This window comes from Rhagoletis zephyria, unplaced genomic scaffold (genome assembly GCF_001687245.7).
Source record: "Rhagoletis zephyria isolate East Lansing unplaced genomic scaffold, Rhagoletis_zephyria_1.1 Rzeph_scaffold_02027, whole genome shotgun sequence".
In the NCBI taxonomy this organism is placed as follows: domain Eukaryota; kingdom Metazoa; phylum Arthropoda; class Insecta; order Diptera; family Tephritidae; genus Rhagoletis; species Rhagoletis zephyria.
In genome coordinates, this window is record NW_016159111.1 from 72,294 (window position 1) to 94,190 (window position 21,897).

A 21,897-nucleotide genomic window follows, 5' to 3' on the forward strand; every position below is an offset into this window, starting at 1 on the left:
ATCAAATTTTAATTTTAATTTTTTCCTTTCAGATTAATTTACAAATTCGCGAAAAATTCTACAGCTGTCTAAAATGACCGCGTCCTTAATTCCGCCCAGAGGTCTGCATATTTATGTTTCTTCGTCGTGTACGTACTCTCCAGGTTGCTGTCGTTCACTATGGCAAAATCAACAAGAAATACCAACTTAATTCATTTTGCGTGTATCACCATGGTCGATCTTAAAGAATTGTTCGATCCCAGTAAAGAACAGAATCATTTCTTTCAATTGCTGCTTTTGGAATATTTGGAACGTTTTTCTTGCCCGGAAGAAATACTTCGGACTAAACCCAGGAAGATTGTTTCGTGCACAGAAGTATACGTAAGTGGGGAACGCTTTTGACTGCCATGCACCTGGGAGTGGCCGGAAGCGATTGTTTTGCGTACGGTTCAAATCGCAGCTCACGACGTCCAGATATTTATATCCACGTATCCTCTGGGTAGCAACAAAACACCCGAGCTAAAGTGAGAAGGCGCAAACATCGCGTGCATTGAGTTTGGTTCCCGTCATGTTAAAACCCCGCCCAATTAAAACAAAAAAAATGCTCGTATACTACCTGTTTTTTTATGGCGACTGCGGCAAACGTATTTATAAAGAACTATGATTTGAAGGTATACCCCTGGAATATCCGGACGCTTAATGGGCAAGGTTCCTCTGCCCGGCTCAGTGATGTCATCGAAAAGACAAAGGTTGACATCACTGCCATTCAAGAAATGCGATGGACGGGACAAGACAAAGAAAAGACGTCTACTACAGCTGACACGTAAAAGAGCGCAAATTCGGTGTTGGATTTGTGGTGGGAGAGAGACTCCGTCGCCGAGTACTGTCGTTCACACCGGTGGACGAGCGTCTTGCCACAATCTGCATTAAATGCGAGATTCTTCAACATCTCGCTTCTCAAAATTGTGCTTGGCGATTTCAATGCCAAGGTGGGCAAGGAAGGGATCTTTGGCGCAAATAATGGAAAAATAAGCCTCCACAACGAGACGTCTGATAGCGGACTGAGGCTGATCGACTTCGTCGGGGTCCGAAACATAGTATTATGTAGTACTAGGTTCCGACATAAAAAGATCCATCAAATGGCTGTCTCCAGATCCAAAAACCAAAAACCAAATGTTGTGAAAGACGGTAGATACATACCTACCTGTGTGCACCAAAAAATGTGCGCGCAACAATGCAAGGAAAGCTCAATCACAACAGACGGCAAATTTATTTGGCACTCGACTCTCACGCCTGCTCTCCGAGAGCACTCTTTAACAAACCGACATTCGCTAGCTCATTAAGTACCGCCGCCGAAGAAGTAATCGGATTTCAGCAAGCTCGAAAGAAGAACTGATACGATGAGGGGTGTTAAGAAACTGCGGAAAAAATGCCGCCTACACCCCACAACTCTCACCGCCTAACTATGGCGAAGTAGGAATAGCGATTACGCGGCTGGAAAACAATATAACTGCTGAAACTGACGGCCTGGCAGCCGAACTATTCAAGGAAGGCGGCGAGGAATTGCATGAAGGTGCATGCATCAACTCTCATGAAGCCAACTGCAATCTAAGTCAGCTCTGGCCAATCCACAAGAAAGTCGACCCCGCCATACGCGCCTTCATCGAGTGTATTGTTTGAAAGACTGAAGCCCACCGTCAACGAACTGATTGGGCCTTAGCAATGTGACTTTGGACGTTGCAAATCCACCAAAGATCAGGTAGTCAAATACGCTAAGTCTTGGAAAAGACCCACGAGAATAGGATCATCGCCCACCATCTATTTCTCGATTTCAAAGCCGCTTTCAACAGCACTAAGCGGAAGGCAACGCCGCAATTCCCGCGAAATGACCTTGACCAATCCACCAACTCCTTAAGAATTGGGAAGGACCTCTCCGAGTCATTTCATACCAAACGAGTTTTCTGACAAGGTGACTCCCTTTCGGGTTAATTTTTTAATCTGAAATCCAGCTCTCAATTTATTTAACGCGATGTGACGCGATGGAAAGACCCGGTGGAGAAGGACTATGGTATTTGGGTTTCAATTGGTATTTTCGATTGGCGTCAGTTGATACATAAGGGAAACGACTGGCGTGCTGTTTTGGACTCAGTTAAAATCCCTTGGGCAATTACAGCGCCAATAAATGAGAACACAAATCCGGCAACTTCTGTCTGAGCATGACCCTGAGGACCGTTTTCACCATCTCCTGTTAACATAAACCCCCATGAACCATCGTTGCCGACATTAACTAGAGATTAGTGTTAACCAGAGTTGGTGAAAACGGCCCTAACTTTCTCTCATAAAAGAGCCCTCACTTGCAGGAGAAGGTGGCCCGCCCCCTTTTCTTGATTTTAGTGGCTTTTTTTCGTGCAAATTAACAGGGGCGACGCTAAGGCGGGCCAAACGTGGAATTTTCAACATTTTAAAAGCTTATATTTCGAAAAGTATTGAACCGATTTTAAAAACACAGTGAGAAAGGTGATTAAAGGACCTTTCATTTGATATAAATAATTATATACATAATGTAAACATATTTCGAGAAAAAGTAAAATCAAAACGAAATTATGGCAACATTTTTATAAAAATGTATGTATTTTGTAAAACTAATTGTATTTACAAATATGTTTATCAGAAAGAGCACAAAAATACCTTTAATTTGATATATGATTTGTAACAAAAAATTCTTCTGCACATCATATTTGACTAAATATATATTAAAATATCGCTTTATATGGAAAAGAAAAAAAGGGTCATTTTCATTAGGTAAAAGAGAAAAGAGCGGCCCAGGTAAAATTTTTTAATAAAAAATCGCGCGAATCGACTCCGAACGGCGATTGTATTTTTATGAGCTGTTTTTCATGGCAGAAATACACTCGGAGGTTTGCCATTGCCTGCCGAGGGGTGACCGTTGTTAAGAAAAAAACTTTTTTCTAAATTTATTTTTTTGCGATGTTGCTTGAACCCAGGCGATGCGGAGTGGAAGTCCTCACTGCTTACCACTACATCACAGCGGCCGCCACACAGCGTACATAACGGTTTATTAAATTTACCAAATATAACTGTTAAAAATAACGGCACGCCAATTAATAGAATATAACATAAATATAGTTGTTTTATTTCACTGTTGGCACTATATAAAATTATACATCAAATTAACATTTTTTTGTGCTCTTTCTGATAAACATATCTTTTATTATAGATAAACATACACTATAAAAAAAAGTCCATAATTTCGTCATATAAAAGGTCCTTTAATCACCTTTCCAACTGGGTCCATGTTTGAAAATCGGAGCAATAGTTTTCGAAATATAAGCATTTCAAAATGTTGAAAATTCCACGTTTAGCCCTTCCCCCTAGCGCCACCCCTGTGTATATGCACCAAAAAAAAAATTTTACCATTAAACTCAGAAAAAAGGGATGGACCACGTCCACTTTTTCTTTTTTTTTCTAGCTCAACGGTCCTTATTCCAAATAATTATCTACATAAGAGTACGTGTAAAAAATTGACAGATGTAGCCCGTCGTTTTCAATGTGTTTCAAGCAATAAACTTCAATTTGAGCAACTGTATCGTTTACGGGGCGCTTAACAACTTTGCTAAGCATCGATATTTTCGTTGTATCGATATACTTTTAGCGTAACTACCTGCTGATTGGTGCAAAACTGCTGATGTTTTGTTTTCGTGGAAAATTAAATATTACTATTTTATTTTTGGCGTATATCGAGCCTACATTCTCGAGTTCTAATGAACGAATCTGATAGTGAAGATTTTGTTACTGTTAAGTTGCTATTTTTCGCCAAAGCACGAGATCTCGCTGGTGTAGATTCCACTTCGTTGGTTCTGAAACGTCGAATATCTGCATCTGAAATTTCGGAACAAATCTGCTTAAACTACAATTTAGATTCTATTAAAAATAATTTTATAATTGCAATCAATGAGGCATATTGTGAAAATTTGTTGGAAAGTTTAGAACTGCGCGAAGGTGACGAAATCGCAATTATCCCACCAATTAGTGGGGGCTAGCAGCACAATGGCAAATTTTTTACTGATAACCCGAGACCCTCTTGACGTGGGTGCGATAAGCACTTTGGTATCGCATGAGAAGTGTGGTGCGATTTCGTTATTTGTAGGTACTACTCGGAATTCTTTTGAAGGTAAAACGGTAAGTACTTGAAAATAAATTCAACTTCTGTTCGTTTGTATTAGCCAAGAATTTCCCACAGGTATGTTCGCTGGAGTATGAAGCTTATGAACCAATGGCTTATAAAGAACTACAAAATATATGTGCAGAACTACGTTCACGTTGGCAGGATATAATGAATATTGCAATGTACCATCGTCTTGGTTTAGTTGCGCCCAAAGAAGCAAGTGTCGTTGTAGCAATCGCATCGCCTCATAGACAGGCTTCTTTAGACGCAGTAGCATATGCAATTGAACAATTAAAGAAAAAAGTGCCCATTTGGAAAAAGGAAATGTATGACAATGGAGATTCAGATTGGAAGGAAAATAAAGAGTGTCAGTGGGTTGAGTGACTTATGTGTAATGTTAAAGTTTTATTTTTATTTGAATATAATAAGTCTTACGCAAACACTTCAAGATTTACAGCAATTGTCAGGATTTTGCAGGAAGCTGTTGCCGTACGCTACATAGTTGTACATAAGCTACCTAATTTCACACAAGTAAGCCGTTTTACCCGTAAAACCATTAAAACTCGCATGTCTTTGGGTATCTATGAGTGTTTTTTTCTAATAGCGGGCGCCTCTCGGAAGGCAAAGGCAAGCCTCCGAGCGCATTTCTGCTTATAATAAAAATACAATCGCCGCTCGAAGTCGACGTAAAGCTGTAGGTCCCTCCCCTTTGTGTAATAACATGCACGCCATAAATCGGAGCGGAAGCTCGGCTAAACACTAACCCTGCAAGAACAGTGACTATCATTTGACAAATCATTTGAGTGGCAAGACTGATAGAGATTTCTGTCACTGGCTACCTACAAGTTTCTATCAAATTCTAAAGGGCAGTGTGAAAAATCTGATGTAAACATTTGTGTACATGTGATCTTCCGCTTTCCTCTAACTTATGGCCTTATTTAATGGTCTCTTTTTTAACCAACGAAAAATTTGCAAATGATGTTAGTAAGATAGATGAGAACGTGGTAGTTTCCATCACACAATTCTTGTAGGGTAACATATGTTGGCATTAGGGATGTTTCGAATGTCTATTTTCCATATTCGCGAATGCGAATGCGAATTTTCGGAATGCGCATGTGCGAATGCGAATGTTAGGAATAACATTAAAAAAGCTATACAGCCCAATTCTTAATACTCCCGGGAAATTTGTCTCTTCCGAAAAAGAAATCCTCCAATAATTAACTACCAGGGAGTAGAATTTTCCCCGAAAACTTGGGAGGGGGAAATTCAAACTTCGAAGAAGTTGTTTGGCACTTTTTTGAGAGCTCAACTCCGCCATTTAATATAAAAAGTCCTCAGGGAATTTTTATTCATGATAGGAGGAAAGGGAAAAGAGAGAAAACTTCCAGGGAGTTTCTGTTCAGAATCGGCCTGATAATCAACTTAGTCATCGTTTTTATTACTTACAAATTTGGAAATTATTAGAACATTGAACGAGTGCTAAACCTATAAAGTGTTTAAATGTAGTAAGTAGTCAAAGTTCGAAAGGGGATATTATATTAAAAAAAATAATTTTTCCTCAAATGAGGCGATTTCTTAGAGGCTCGTATATAAGGCCGGCTGCAGTGAATAATTGCTGTTGTTGTAACAGCATACAAACTCCCCAAAGACTTTTTGGGAAGTGTTGCTGGAGTGACAGTCCTTGGCCAGATATAAATCTGGGTCGTTCCGGTTACGTAGACCCGACTGTCGTGGGAACGTGAATAATTGCTCACTTGGAACGCTGGGGGGTGCAGCGCTGAAGTATTTGCGGGCCAGATCTGTAAATTTGTCGTATTTTAGTTTAGTTGTCCACCAATCGAGAGGATTTTCAGAGATGAGCTCCTTTTTGTTAATATTAAGCTTTAATTTCAAATTTTTTAATGGTTCAAGATTCTACATCCGACACTTCGCTTTCGCAGGAGGAATCTACAATCATTTGTAGGTTGCTTATAAGACTTTTGGCAGTACTTGTTGAAGGCCCATCAATGTTGCTTAATATACTACTTAACCGTTTAGCGCCTGAAGCCAAAAGCTGGTTATTGTCCGCAGCCTGGTTAGACACGACTTACCGCCCAATTATGTGTTTTCTTGAGAAATTATTTGTAAAGAAATTGTACCAAGATTTTTATCAAGTAATTTTCAATCCCCCCCAAATCCGAGTTGGTCGAGAAATCCGAGTTTGGTTAAGAATCTCAATTACACTCTTGGTATTTGATTCTACTTGCGGAACAATTTCGTGCTAATTGAAATTTTTTCTGTTATGAAGTTGGACATTTCTAATAGATTTTTTTATTATACTACTACTATACTATACTATACTTATTACTATAGATTTTGAGTCGAGCAGCACAATTCCACTGTTCAAACTTCGAAAAAAAAAATGTAACACCTTAATTTAAAAAATGCATTATTTATAGTATTTTTTTCTATTTGCATGCAGCTGTGCATCCTTCACACAATTTTATATCCCTCGAACAATAAGTGCAATTGAAGACCTTTAATTTGAGTCAAGGTATAAGCCTCTAGGCCCTCTGAGAGCCAAGTTATAACAATTTTAAATCAAACATCGAAACTGCTGTACTAGTTTTTACTGCGAAATTTGGAAAAAAAATTGCGTAAAATGTCGAAAGGAATTTTGAAGTTTAACTAGGGATATAAAATTTGCGAAGGATGCACAACTGCATGCAAATCATAAAAAGGCAACATATAATACATTTCTCAAATTAAGGGGTTGAAATGTTTTTCCGCTTTTTAAACAGAATCGTGTCTCTCGTCTCAAAATCTATAATATTACTGGTTGGCATATAATTTCTGTTTCATTTTCCGACCGGCAATCGGAGTCAGAAAATTAAATATCCACGCTAGTATTTTGTGCATTCGCAGGGGCACTGCACTCGCCCCAATCCGAATCGGCAAATTGGGACAACCTTTTATATTTCTCTGCAAATCTCTCACAACTTTTCTTTTCAGTTCTCAAATTATTATAAAAGGTGCTCCCCTTCATTTTTTTTTTTTGTAAAATACAGTACTTGCAAATATTAAACTTCTTAAAACAATTTTCCACCACGGAACTAAAATGCTGGACACAAAAACTGGGCTGGATAAATAAGACACGTTAAATATACATAGTTTTATAAGAAATTTTATCGCGGTCTTTACTTGTAGGAGTGGAACAAAGGCACACAAAGCTTATTTTCCACCGCTGAATGCAAAATGCAATTTGAATTGGCCGAACGCCGAGCCGCGCAATTTACAAAGATGTAATTGCAACTGCACAATAAAAGACGCATTAAATATACAAAGTTTTAAAACAACTTTTATCGCAATTTTTACTTACTTGTACGTTTGGAACGAAGGCACACAACGCTTTTATTTTCCACCGCTGAAATAAATGTTTATTAAAATGGCTGAACGACAAGCCGCACAATTCAAATTGCATGAGCATGGTAAAATTATGCATAGTGATGGAACTTTTTAGAAAAGTATCGATACTAGTGCTCATTTATAATTTTCTAAAAAAAGAATCGAATGGTGGAATACATTGGAAAACGAAGGCTCCGTTATTCTGGAGAACTGCCATGTTATCGAGCCGCAGACCACCCTCCTAACCCTTTCCTTACACTGGGGTAACTTTTAAACGTTTTTAAATGTAATTTAAGAAAAAATTTACTTAAACAAGTTTTTAAAACGTCGATACTTTTTGGAATTCGCGATATTCACTCAGTACTTGTCAAAAAGTATCGAGTCCTCGATACTACTCAGTACTCATGAAAAGTATCTACATTCTGTACTCGGTACTCGTATCGTTCTGTCGCTAATTATACAAGGTGTAGTACCAAGAACGATAGAATACAAGATTGCGCATTCCCGCAGAATGACATTTGTGGCAATGGGTAAACAAAGAATATGGCGAAGAACAATGAATTGACAGGTGTGAATTTGCAGTCAGAAAACGTGTTTTCTTCACGACTCACCAATTTATCAAGCCATCTTTGAATATAGCAAATTAAGCACAGCGTTAACAAAAAATATACAACCACTCTTGAAATGTGTTCAAAAGAATTGGTCTTATTAATTAACTATTTAGAATTTTTGTTTTTGTATTGCAGGTGCCGAAAAAGTGATAATAAAAAAAAAATGAAAAAACTGCACTTGGGGGGCTTTACCCCTGCGGCTGCTGCAATTCAACACATGACACCACATTTTTATAAAGTTTTTATTACAAATAAAACGTTTTTTTACTTTAGAACGCACGAATTACTTCGATTTTCACCTTGAAAGTACACAATACGTTTGCAATCGTTTGCACTTGTTTCTAAACAAAAAGTTTGTTTACGTATTGCCATAAACGTCAAAGTCGGCAAAACCAAAGTAGCGGTTTCGGGAATGCGCCGCCTTCAGTTCATTACACCATGGTGTAAACACCAAATATCGTTAGCTCGATTAAAATGTTAATCGATTCCGAAATATTTTTTTTTGCACTTGATAACGGATTTATTTATCTGGCAGCACCTCGATAAACACAGCCGCGTTTGACATTTTAGCCGGTTGTGTCATTTAACAAATTTCTTGGGCGTTTTTGCCACGGACACGTACATCAGATTTTTCAAATAAAATATTTAACACAATTTTAGCAATAAAATATCGTAAATTTTTTTTAGTTTTAGTGAAATTTAGACGGGATATGTTACCAGTGTAACTTAAATTACTTTTCTTAGTGGATAGTTGTGTTTAAAATTTTCTTTGCGGCAACGACGACGCTGCGTCGCTAGCCGGCTTTTTTGTGCTGAGCTGTATCATATTTTGCGTTGGAGCACTTGTATAAATACGGATTATAAAAGGTAGTGGTTTCTTGAAAAGTTGTTAAAAGTATGACCTTGGACACAGCTTATTTGGCTGGCAGCCGATCAAAGATAGCGTTGGCTTGGGAAAAGCAGGAACATCTCGTTAAATTGGCAGTGTTGATTTTGGCGGCTGTGCTCTGTAAGTTTATTTAAAATGAAGCTTATGATGTGGGAATATACTTTATTTTAACTTGTATATGTATTTAATTATAAATATGTAGATATTAATTAGAAAAATTTTACGAAAATATATAAATCCAGTCGCGAGCAGTTTCACTCAATTTTGATAGCTCCGGCTATTCTCACTCAAATACTAAATCACTCAAATAATTGTGCGATGGTGCTTTGCTCATTATGAACTCGTTCATTTTAAAATATTCTTTGCAGCGTTCGCCACGCGTTTGTTTTCCGTGCTCCGTTTTGAAAGTGTAATCCATGAATTCGATCCGTACTTTAATTACCGCACTACGCGGTTTCTTGCTGAACAAGGATTCTACAAATTTCACAATTGGTTCGATGATCGCGCTTGGTATCCACTGGGTCGCATTATTGGCGGCACCATTTATCCTGGACTGATGGTGACAGCTGCAGCGCTCTACAGACTCATGTGGTTATTGAATATTACCATTGAGATAAGGAATGTTTGTGTGTTCCTGGCGCCATTTTTCTCCTCATTGACCACGTTGGTCACCTATGCGCTTACAAAGGAAATTCACGTAAGTATATAAAGATTTGCTTAAAGATAGAGGTTATGTGTAATTGAGTACACGTGGTGTTAGATCTTGCATTTTTTCATTAATTCTTACGCTTATTTTTATGATATTTTCTCAACAATTATAATGCATTTTTCCCTTGCAGAGCACTGGAGCTGGCTTAGTGGCTGCTGCGCTCATCTCGATTGTGCCCGGTTATATTTCTCGTTCTGTAGCTGGATCTTATGATAATGAGGGCATCGCCATCTTCTGCATGCTACTAACCTACTACTTGTGGATCAAGGCAGTAAAAAGTGGCGCCATCTTTTGGTCTTCAATGTCCGCGTTGGCATACTTTTACATGGTTTCCTCATGGGGTGGTTATGTGTTCCTGATCAATTTGATACCACTGCACGTGTTGGCTCTGATGATCACTGGTCGCTTTTCGCATCGCATCTATGTTGCCTACAGTACTCTCTATTGTGTAGGCACTATTCTGTCGATGCAGATTTCTTTTGTCGGCTTTCAGCCAATACAAAGTTCCGAGCATATGTTGGTGAGTCGAAATATCTGTAATAAATATTTGATTTTTTTCAGGTAAATATATATCATAGATTTTTTGCAAGAGTGTCGTTATCCAAAATAATACCAAATCGGGCTAAGTACCTATGCAGATATCGCTACCTGTTGTTCTATGTTGTGTAAAAATTTCATAGCTGTAACTGAGCTGCTCACCATAACGAAATATGTGTTCATTTTTGCTTTGTCAGTATATGAAAATATATGAAAGTTTCTCTGGAGCTTTGATTTTTTGGATGATGACACTATAGCAGCAAATGAGCGATATGTACATACATCCGTGATGATTACAGTGATTTCTTGATAGGAAGAGTATGAAACTTACATGAATACCAAACACAAAGCTGAAAAAAAATTATCGTTTTATATCCTTATAGGTACAGACAATAAATATTAATTTTCCTTTTTTTTTTGTCACGTCCCAGGCACTTGGCACTTTTGGACTCTGTCAAATACACGCTTTTGTTGATTGTCTACGAGCGAGGCTTTCCAAAGAAAATTTCGAAGTACTGTTTAAAGCGTTAGTATCTACTATACTCACAACGGCGTTTTTAATTGGCACTGTATTGACGCTCACTGGCAAAGTATCACCTTGGACTGGTCGTTTCTATTCATTGCTCGATCCTTCATATGCGAAGAATCACATTCCAATCATCGCATCTGTATCGGAGCATCAGCCCACGTCATGGTCGTCGTTCTACTTTGATTTACAGGTACGTACACGTAATTTGGACGTAAAAATTATCAGATTTAAACTGATGACAATTATATGGATGAGTGCGCTTTAATGTCCGTAAACGTGCCGCAGTTGATTTTCCACTGATTTGCGGCTGTTTATCACATATTGATTACTTCACGCTTTGATCGCTGAAATTTAACTAAAAAAAAAATTACTGCTTACTGTGTAAATTTTAATTTGATTAATTTTCTTACTTTCAGATATTGGTATTCCTATTCCCAGCTGGCTTGTACTTTTGCTTCTCCAAATTAACCGATTCCAATATCTTCATCATACTGTATGGCGTTACAAGTATTTATTTTGCGGTAATGATTTGTAGTACTTTAAATTTTTCATTGAATATATAAACATAGTGCCTATTACTATCCTGCAGGGTGTGATGGTTCGTTTAATGCTTGTATTAGCGCCGGTTATGTGCGTTCTGTCTGGTATTGCCACGTCGCATCTGTTATCCAAGTACATAAAATGTATTGACGCAGGGTCCTCTAAGCCCATTGAAAGTAAGCGTCAATATAAAAAACTAGAACAGCAGAGTAGTGGTGTAAAGAGTGAAGTTGCAGTCGGCTTTGTTGGCATAATTACGTTTATGCTCATTGTTTACACATTCCACTGCACTTGGGTAACATCAGAAGCATACTCTTCCCCAAGCATTGTACTTAGTGCACGTTCACACGATGGTGGTCGCATTATTTTTGATGATTTTAGAGAGGCATACTATTGGCTGCAGATGAACACACCAGAGGTGAGTTGAACCGATGAGTTGGTTTTATTTGTCCATTGAAGCTTTCGCATGATGAACACTTGAAATTCTTGATAGGAAGAGTATGAAACCCAAATGAGTACTATTAACTAGCTGACTGCGTGTTTATATAAATTAGTTTTACTATTTGTTCTACTATGGCGCTAAATTTCATTTGTTTTTTCGTACAGGATGCACGAGTAATGTCTTGGTGGGATTATGGCTATCAAATAACGGCAATGGCTAATCGTACAATTCTAGTAGATAACAATACCTGGAATAACACCCATATATCTCGTGTTGGCCAAGCGATGGCTTCATCTGAGGAAAAAGCATATGAAATCATGCGTGAATTAGACGTCGATTATGTGCTTGTTATCTTTGGTGGTCTAACTGGTTATTCATCTGACGACATAAACAAATTCTTGTGGATGGTGCGCATAGGTGGTAGTACAGATCGCGGTGCACACATCAAAGAACGTGATTATTATGCCGCCAATGGGGAATTCCGCGTCGACAAGGAGGGTTCACCAACACTACTCAATTGCCTTATGTACAAGATGTGTTATTATCGCTTTGGTCAAGTGTACACTGAAGGTGGTAAACCGCCAGGTTACGATCGTGTACGCGCTGCCGAAATTGGTAATAAAGATTTTGAGCTAGATGTTCTGGAGGAAGCCTACACCACAGAACATTGGTTGGTGCGCATTTATAAGGTGAAAGATTTGCGAAATCGCGGGGTATGAACGCATCAGCTACTTTGCTAAGTTCTAGCAACACATAATTAATGCTCTAGCCAGTGACGTACTTTTATAGTATTTAGAAATTACAAAAAAGAATCTGAGTCTTGCTATAGTTTTGTATAATTGTTTTGGAATTGAAGTTACTAAAAGTGGTGCTTTGTTTATTCTTGAATGTACTGTTTTTTTTTTTTCTCGAAACATGAAATCTGCGTCGAACTTAACTATGCACACATGTATGTATTTGCGCCAGAAACTTGAAATTATAATTATAGAAAAAGGTGCAAATATAAATTCATTGCATCTACTAATGTACGTTCTCTAAATAACATAAAGTATGCATGTTTTGCCCTACATTATAAGTAATCTGACTTTTAATAAGAAGGCTTTCTAATCAAGATGTTATTTGTAATTTTATTAGGTAAACGGCGCAAGTTTTACTTATCAATGCAATATAATGCATCAAATGAATATTAGATCTGCAATCAATCACTATCTTGGTCGTCGGCTCTCTATATACTTTTAAGTTTAAAATAATTATTGTTTGAGTAACATATTGCATTTACCACACACAACTTTTAAAATACAAATAGGAAAAGACTAATAGCGCTAAAGAGATGCAGTCCAAAAATGACCAATAGCATATGTTGAAAAGTAATGAATGAAAAAATAAAAATTTTCTAAGACTAAATATACATCTGTATGTAAATTCTTTGGTTTGTACCGGAGGATTTTGTTCTTTACGGTTATGTGGTTGGAATGATCGAACCTTTTAAGCTTTCAAAATTGGGTTGTCTCTCTGGATGCTGTTGTTTAGCGGTTTACTTAGCCCTACCGAGATCGGATAGCCCTTGTTGTTGTAGCGGCTAGTAAACCCCACTCGGATCGGCTTGTCTAGGAAGTGTACTACTTCCACTGGGTTTGTCCATAAGGACAGAGGCGTTAGCTGGGTGGGGTTTCTGGGGGCATTCGAAGAGGCTCCGAGAGACATGTGGCGACTCTCCGCATGCCCGCCACTCATTGAGCACATCTGCGTTCACTCTCAGGTACGTGTTTAGCCTGCTGCAGTAGCCAAAGCAAGGTTGAGCTATTGTGATGCGACTCGCCCGAGACAGCCAAAGCTCTGTCCCGTCCCCGTCGGGTGGCTGTATACCTAAAACGCCATTCCCAGTTCGGGAGTCGATGTAAGTCAAGACCGACTACTTGTGAATGCCGTTTAAGGCCTGTTGGTATGCAATCGGGTCCAGATGTTGTTTTGTGAACCTCTGGACTTCGTCCGTCAGTTGGTATAAATGCTTCTTGACTTGCTTTGGCGAGGAAGCGAGAAAGTTCGGAGATGGCTACCAGATCTTCACCGCTGGTGAAAACAAAAGGCGCGCTAGGAGTTGGCAGTTTGTGCAGCCTTCTGGCCACTCGACGTTCGGCTTTGCCCGCCGGAGGGTGCAGCGTATGTACAGAGTATCGAAAAAGAGATCGACCGCAGCGGTACCACCTTAGAATGTCTGCCAAAATATTTAACGTTTATATACTCCCAGTCACATGCTTAGACAACATACGCCCGCTTGTGGCCGAATCTAAAGCTTAATAAATGCTGGTGGCATTAGTCAACCCTTAAAACGAATAAATCGGAAAGGCTCTTCCGAGTCCCGCTTATCTTTCATCGTGAACCAAGGCTCAGCATGAGTTGGTTACCGTATCTCGCACATGGGTTGATTCCATTGCTCAGAGTGCGCGAACGGGGACGCAGGAATCCTGACTGAATATAGCCGTGCAACTGTAACTGCATACCCAAAAGAACGACAATGAGGAGAGGAATGACTTTCTGAACTAACTAAAATCAAGTGATGATTGAGAAGGAAATAATTTAAGAGTTTAATGAAAATCCGAAGCGTTTGTTTCTATCATGAAAATGATTGAAAACAATTTTTCTGGCAATGGTCTCAATTCGCCACCACATTATCCGACCTTTTCATCAAGCACTGGGTTGTTTTTTAGGGTAAGTATTGAACGCTAAAAAAAAAACAATTCGTCATTTCATCAGTCAGTTTGTTGCCTGTAGGGTAAAGTTAAAATCCATTTCGGGCCAAAAACTACGGGTATTCTTGTGAGAACCTTTCAAACAACTCCCCCTGCCCGAAACTTCGATCGCCGTTTTACCATCAAAGGGAATGCTATTGACACATTGCCCTAATGACTCCTCTTGGATCGCCTAATCCAGCGGTAGAAAATCCGATCCCCACCTGACGTTGTGTTCATGGCGACCTTAACGGCTATACATATACTCCTTTGCAGCCCGTTTAATATAGATACTGTGGCTTTAGCCGTGGTTCTAAGTCACTATACTAGAGTAGAATACGTGGCAATCGGGCTAACTACATATGTACAGCCAAAGTTTCATAGCTGGTCTCAAATCTCAAGCCTGACCAAAGGTTCTTCGACACCGTCCAAAAAATGTTTTATTTACCTTCAGCACGACATGCCATCAAAACCAGGTGACTTAAGGTTGTCAAAGGTGATAAGGGAAACCCAGACTGTACCAGTTTAGTATGTCTCCGCCTTTTCATTTCTCTGGCCTAGGATCGACTCTTACTCAAAAACACCTTCCAGGTTCTGTTTATACCACGTAAAACAAAGTTATAGAGGAATGGAAAACGAAGCCCCGGATGAGTACCTTCTTCTGATGTTGACCACGCTGAATGTTTAAGCAACTATGATTTGAGAGAACGTAGCTGCAATTCGCCGGACTAGCAAACAAAAAATATGTGCGGCCTTGCGACGTCTACTACAGCTGCCATGTTAGGGAGCCCAAATACGATGCCGGATTTGTGGTGGAGGAGGAAGTTCGACGCCGAGTACTGTCCTCCCATCGGATATTTGGTCTTGCCATCGTATGACGAAACGTCCGATAATGGACTAAAGCTGATCGACATTCACATTTCTCGCTCATTACGTACCGTCGCCGAAGAAGTGGCCGGCTTTCAGCGAACCCAAGAAACAACATGGGCGACAAGAAATGTCTCGTAGCAGTAGAGAAAAAACCGCCTACAGATGGGGTTTTTTCGAACTTTTGGAAAAATTCTATATTAGGAAGAAGCATCGTTATGCCGGTGAATAATTAAGAGAAAATTCTAAACCGAAAAATAGTTTGGTTTTCAGCTCCGCAACGCTTTTGAGAAATGTTAGGTTTGTTCGTCGAAAATCCAGTAAGAATTATCCAACACTCAAAATATCAGAGAGTAAGAAAAAATTCTCTCAAATTCTCTCTCATGTTGAGAAACTTGCAAATTTCTGCACGAACGCAAATTTGCAGGAATTTGCAAGTTTCGCTGCCAGCTGGCGTCCACGGTTGCATTTCAAACATAAAAAATTTTTATAGAATTTTTAAAATTCTTTCGGATGGCCAAAAATAGGATATACAAGNGCGATTTGGGCAAAAATCGTGATAATTCGTACAAATTCGTACAAATTTTTTGCTCGACGAACAAACCTGTTACTACGTCAACAATTTAATTTGCGTATGTATTGTGTATGTAGGTTAGGGTGGTCCCAAAGAGTAAAGTCGGAATTATAATGCTCAATTAAGCGCTCAAAGTTTTCCATATATTTTATTGGGGAAAAAACCACTTTTCTTAGGAATTGGATGGAATTCAATATATTTCGATGGGAAAACCATGGTTCTCTTCAGGAGACTTGCAATAATATTGCCCAATGGTTTATTTAATACTAAATATTTTTTTTTAATACTAAAGATTTTTTTTTTTAATACTAAAGATTTTTTTTTTTAATACTAAAGATTTTTTTTTAATACTAAAGATTTTTTATTGGTCCCCCATTGCACTTTCTGAAGTTTATGGGGGACCTTTAAAATACAGCTACTGTGTTTAAGTAAAAAAAGGGTATCGTTGGGCACTTTCAGATTCTGAACCTACCCATTATTGGGAAAATGGTTGATTTTCAAGAATTCTATACCACTTCTACGAAAACTTGTTTTTTCCTCCCATATAAAATACATGGACAATTTTGAGCGCTTTGAGCGACGTCTATATAAGGGGTGCGGGCCTAAAAATTCCGACTTTACTTTTTCAACACGCATTTTAGGACCACCAATTTGAAGCTTCCTGAGTGTACGTACATACATACATACATTTATATTCTGATTCCCCTTTATTTCTCCCTCTTCGCTATTAATCGCTTCCAGCCTGACGTCACAGCATTTTTACATTACATAAATACTCACTCATATAATTCTTAACTATTAAAGTTAGCAATAAAAAATATTAATTTTTTGTTAAATAAAAAGAATAATTTTTAATTTTATTTTAGTCTTATTTTCGGAACGAAAAAGGTTTTTTTAATATAACATAAACTTAAGTAACAGTTAATTTATCATCTGGATAAACTTAAGTAACAGCTAATTTATCAACTGCCGTTTAAACGTTTTTACTTTGTATTAAATTTTCTTTTCTAAATTATTTTTCATTTATTTAATGTCTATCGATTCGAATACATGGCCTACGCCGAGTTTGTTGGCTTTAGCCTACTTTGAAAAGCAAAAGTGCTGACAGTTCGGAAATTGATTCCCTGCAGGAACATCTGACTTAAGTAGCGCCAACCTCATTGAATTAGCCCCAACCATCTGTCGGAACGGATTAAATATTATTAAGTTTTAAGTATGGAGGCATGTCCCAACGATTTTATTGCCCATTTGTGCCATTGGTGTGAACAGAACCCTTAGCAATGTAAGCTAGCACGTCTAATTTGGTGGCAAGTCCTTTGATGACCTCTTTATCACCTGCATAATTAATAAATTTGCATTAAATCATAATTTTGACTGACGCTGGGAAACTCACCTTCATTGTCCACAATTAATACGCAGGGATCAATTTCTAGAATGCGCGCCAATTTACCCAATATAGCAGTGGAAGGCAAACGTATTACACGTTTGTTCACTGCCTTGATGGCAGGCTCGTCTTGTTGACGATTCATGCTCACGACCTGGCTGAGTAGGGTTTCTTGAAGTAAGGCGCCCAAAAGTGTGCTAAAATGAAATAAAAAAATCTAAGTGATGTTTTATTGACAAATAAGTGCTCCAATTTCTCGCTTACCCATCCTCGGCATCGACGAGCGCCAATTGTTCAACATTGTGCTCCTTCAGAGCCTCAATCGCCTTGGTAAAGCTCACATCCGATTTAAGCACCACAGGTACCTTCAAGTTCAACGCACTCACCGGCGTATCCCACCACCAGTGATTGTGTTCGTTCACCACCGGTTTGAGGTCACGCGCCTCCATCCAATTATTCGATACGAATTTCGTCATATAATTTCGTATACCATCGGGCAGAAGAACTACACAACGTTGTCCCTCCTTCAATTCCTTGGCGACCTGCAACGCGGCATACATGGCGGAACCACCCGAACCCCCGCATAGCAACGCCTCTTCGGCATTCAAACGCTTCGCCATCGTAAAGCTCTGTTTATCATCCACTTTTAACCATGAATCCACAACGTCGTAGTCATTAACAGTAGGCGTGAAATCATAACCAATACCCTCAACTTCATAAAAGTTCACATTCGTCTTATTGAGTGCTTGAGGACGCGCCAATGCCGAACCGTAAGGATCGACGCCAATCACTTTGCAGTTGGGCAATACCTCCTTGATTTTGCGACCAATGCCGGTGACTGTGCCGCAGGTGCCTGCGCATACGACTACCACATCTACTTTGTTATCTGTCTGCCACAATATTTCGGCGCCAGTGCCATCATAGTGCGCGAGTGGGTTGCCAGCATTACGGTACTGATCCAAAACAATAGCATTTGGTAATTCCTTTTGCAGACGTTGCGCCACACATATTAGGCCTTCAGGACTATCGTATGGCGCTTCGGTTGGTGTGCGTATGATTTTGGCACCTAAGGCACGTAGTGCAGATACTTTCTCATTAGACATTTTCTCCGGCATCACGATTACACAATTGTAACCCTTCACAGCGGATGCCATGGCAATGCCAATACCTGTATTGCCCGAAGTTGGTTCGATGATTGTGCAGCCGGGTTTGAGTAAGCCTTTTTCCTCGGCATCTTGAACCATGCGATAGCCAATGCGGTCTTTAACCGAACCACCAGGGTTTAGGAACTCGCACTTGGCATCTGAGTGGGAAGAGAAGACATAGGTGTCATTAATGCAATGCGTGCAAAGGAATTTTAAAATTTTACGCTCTTTTGTTTTTATGAAAAACTACATATCGATTGTAATGACACAACAGCGCCCCCTGCCTGTGCTTATTTATCAACCCAATCCGCTATATAATTTAAATATATGCAATTTTGAGTTGTGCTTCAGAGGATCATCGATATGTAGTTTCTGCTATGGAACTTACACATTTCACATTTGATACCCTCCGCTTTGGGTATCGCATTCAGTTTGACCAGTGGTGTGCAGCCAATAACCTCTAAAATATTTGGCGTCAGTTTCTGACGGTGAGCGCTGAAAATGTAAATATCAAGAAATAATAGAACAGCTTAAAAATTTAAAACGATTATATCCGACTCACATAGGTCGTTGGGTATGTGGCGTCTTTTCCTTTGTGCCCAAATGCCAAGTGCATTTCGATGGCAACCCAGGATCAATGAAGTCCTTTGGGCGTTCATAAGGTTTATTGGCAGGCATTGCAAATTACCTGTGGAAATAAAATGGATAACAATTAATTAAATTGGACTCATAAAGCTTTCATTTCAAAAAATAATAATACCTTACATTTAGCAACAATAAATAAATAACTTACAACTATAGGCCAATACTTTCTTTGACTAACACATAACGATTCCTAATTGGCAGCAGCAAAGGCTTAACTTTATGCTCTAATTAACTAAATGTTCCGATACGATTATATCTTTTAGGTAAAATCACCTATGTAAGCCGTTTATTTGTCTGTTTTGTATTCTTTCAGAATCCAGGATGAACAACAAATTATCTTATCCGACTTTGGGTATTTGACCTCTGCTTGTCCTTGATCTAGACATGGTAGGATTTTATAAAACCGGGTCGCTGAGACCCCAACTGAGCTTAGGGATTCTCCGCCTTCCTTAGCTCACTAGAGTACAAACAACACCCTGCTGATTTCGTCAATGCTCTTATTTCTATCTGTGAAGTTACTACAAGGCCTTATCAAAAAGGAAGGTTTTTCAATCGGACGTAATTTTATTCTGCTTAAAACTGGTCAATGATGTAAAAGATCTTTTAAATTTCATTTTTCCTCTATGTTCCTACAACTATGATAGCCGTTCTGTGCGTCCAAACTTAGACTTATGGCGTTTAAGCCAATTAGACAGTGGCTCGTAAGACTTTCTATAGTATTTATACTTAAAGCCATCTATATGAGTTGTTAGAAAGGTCAGATATCCCGGTGGCTTGGCAGGATGAAAGTCTGTTTCGGGCGGTCATGGGAGAGAAATTACCCTCAATATACCGATGTTCTGACACTTATATCATTTGAATTTTATAATTCCGGGCCATCTCATTCACCAATCTATTCAGTAAGTGCCTTTGCATTGTCTAGGCGTGAGTCTAAAGCGCTCAGGGCCGTCTGATTTTAAGAGAATATTGAGGCTTGTTTTAACTCTGTAGATCCTTGAGCGAGGCTCCTTCACGTTTCCTAGATGATCAAAACTTTCCCTTGATATACATAAATACATACATACGTAGTAGTGGACAGGTAGCCGAAAAGATGCCTATAGCCATAGTTTAGCTGTCCCTACGTTTGTTCCTTTATGTATGCAGACATCTGAATAGAATAGAAGTTAATGACATAAGGCATATGGTGAGTTCTGGCCTGAGCTTCCATCAATCCGTGAGCCGACTTCTTTCAGCCGTACTGATACAATGACAGTCCATATCGAGTTTTTAAACCAAACTCAGGTAGATGCAGATGTAAGATCGCATTAAGGCTGTGTAGCATACGACCCCGCTTACACATGCACAGTTTGGTAAGCACTTTGCATCGCCTAGAAAAATGGGATTGGTTTTTTCTGGGATTACCTCCCGACCGCAATTTTTCGACTAGCTACCCCCGGACCACAAGGCCTGACATCCATCTCTTTAGAGGTACCCATCTTACCAGAACACTTTAACTTGCAACATTCTGTCAAGTAACCAATGAGAGTTCCTAAGCTCTCTTCTCATATCAAGCCGTCGGGAAGTTGTTTTTTTTTTTTGTAAGGTGTAAAGTATTGTTAATCTTAACCGATCGCCATGATATTCCTTTCGCAGAAGCCCCTTCCAGGTAATCATGCCTACTACGGTGTCCGACGGACGCCATCTGCACGGATCGAATCCGATTCGCCCTGTCATAACAAGCGAGTGTGAAGAATTACATTCGAAATCTGTCGGATACTTGGCCATTCTGGTCCAAAGGATGCTTATCGTACCAATCTAATCCTTTACACCCGCTTCGCAATCGCCGGATACTAATTAAGTCGATTTTTCAAGGCAGTTTTGTTAGAGAAAGCATGACTGTGATCATCGCCAGCACTTCCGGCTCCTGTTATAATATACTATTAAGTTTTGACTGTAGTAGCCACGTTACCCAGTAAAAAATAGGACCATCCATAGGTTAATCTTAGGTCGCTTCTTTGCCATAAATGGATTACTGCACAAATCTCCGAGCCTTATGCATTTTATGTTCATTTTTAACATTACATGTTCCTACGGACGAACACTCCTTTGAGCTACTAGCGGAGGTTAAAGAAAGTACTCTTTTGAGCTTTTCTTCATCTTTACTCCTTAGCTCGTTTATTGCTCAAAAACGTATCAATAAGCGTGGGGGATCTGTAAAATTTTTGGGAAAACAAAAAAAAAAGCCTTGAGCAAGCCATTACTAGTTTATTACTCGATTTTGATATTCATACACTCAGTGTTTTATTGGGTAGCAATCGCTGTGAGTTGTGGATATCCACGCTTACCACTTGACGTTGCGCCTTTACGCGAAGTCATTCTATTTCGCTGCTATTAAAACGCGTTTGAAAAAAAAACGCCGCCAAATTATCTGCGTACCTTTTTATCAGCGGAAATTTCAATTTTAATTTCAACTCATAGACCATCTAATGATCTTCAAATTATGATAGAATAAGTATTATGCTGGCTCGATAAATTTAATTCATAATGACTTAGCAAAAAGAAAAATTAAAAATAAAATAGTATAAAAGTAATAAGAGAATTTTTTAATAAGAACAAACTGAAGTTTTGTTGTAAAAATTCCACTAATTATTCGAAAAGCTACAAATTGACATTTACCGTAGTGGAAAACTTAATTACATTTAATCCGTTGATATCATTTTTATGTTTATCTATAGTTGTATCACCAAAATAACAACAAGCATACCATG

General features: G+C 38.9%; 4 protein-coding genes across 4 annotated transcripts; 3 read left to right on the top strand and 1 right to left on the bottom strand.

Moving 5' to 3' along the window:
• The first annotated feature begins 3,628 nt into the window (after positions 1–3,628).
• On the top strand, positions 3,629–4,175 carry Mocs2A (Molybdenum cofactor synthesis 2A). The gene has a single exon (XM_017620050.1). The coding sequence runs from the start codon at positions 3,762–3,764 to the stop codon at positions 4,038–4,040; it is 279 nt and encodes a 92-aa protein (XP_017475539.1). The 5' UTR covers positions 3,629–3,761; the 3' UTR covers positions 4,041–4,175.
• Positions 3,662–4,567, top strand: Mocs2B (Molybdenum cofactor synthesis 2B). The gene is made up of 2 exons (XM_017620049.1): positions 3,662–4,179; positions 4,241–4,567. Exons 1-2 carry the CDS (start codon positions 4,048–4,050, stop codon positions 4,547–4,549), a joined length of 441 nt encoding a protein of 146 aa, XP_017475538.1. The 5' UTR covers positions 3,662–4,047; the 3' UTR covers positions 4,550–4,567.
• Positions 4,568–8,701: 4,134 nt separating this feature from the next.
• On the top strand, positions 8,702–13,076 carry Stt3A (catalytic subunit 3A of the oligosaccharyltransferase complex). Its single transcript, XM_017620051.1, has 7 exons — positions 8,702–9,169; positions 9,418–9,746; positions 9,889–10,278; positions 10,727–11,014; positions 11,241–11,345; positions 11,414–11,782; positions 11,971–13,076. Exons 1-7 carry the CDS (start codon positions 9,058–9,060, stop codon positions 12,523–12,525), a joined length of 2,148 nt encoding a protein of 715 aa, XP_017475540.1. The 5' UTR covers positions 8,702–9,057; the 3' UTR covers positions 12,526–13,076.
• A 3,800-nt stretch (positions 13,077–16,876) lies between these two features.
• Positions 16,877–19,223, bottom strand: Cbs (Cystathionine beta-synthase). Its single transcript, XM_017620052.1, has 5 exons — positions 19,068–19,223; positions 18,894–19,000; positions 17,625–18,663; positions 17,370–17,557; positions 16,877–17,311 (listed from the first exon to the last, which is right to left on the bottom strand). The coding sequence occupies exons 1-5, from the start codon at positions 19,181–19,183 to the stop codon at positions 17,214–17,216; spliced, it is 1,548 nt and encodes a 515-aa protein (XP_017475541.1). The 5' UTR covers positions 19,184–19,223; the 3' UTR covers positions 16,877–17,213.
• Positions 19,224–21,897: the final 2,674 nt, after the last annotated feature.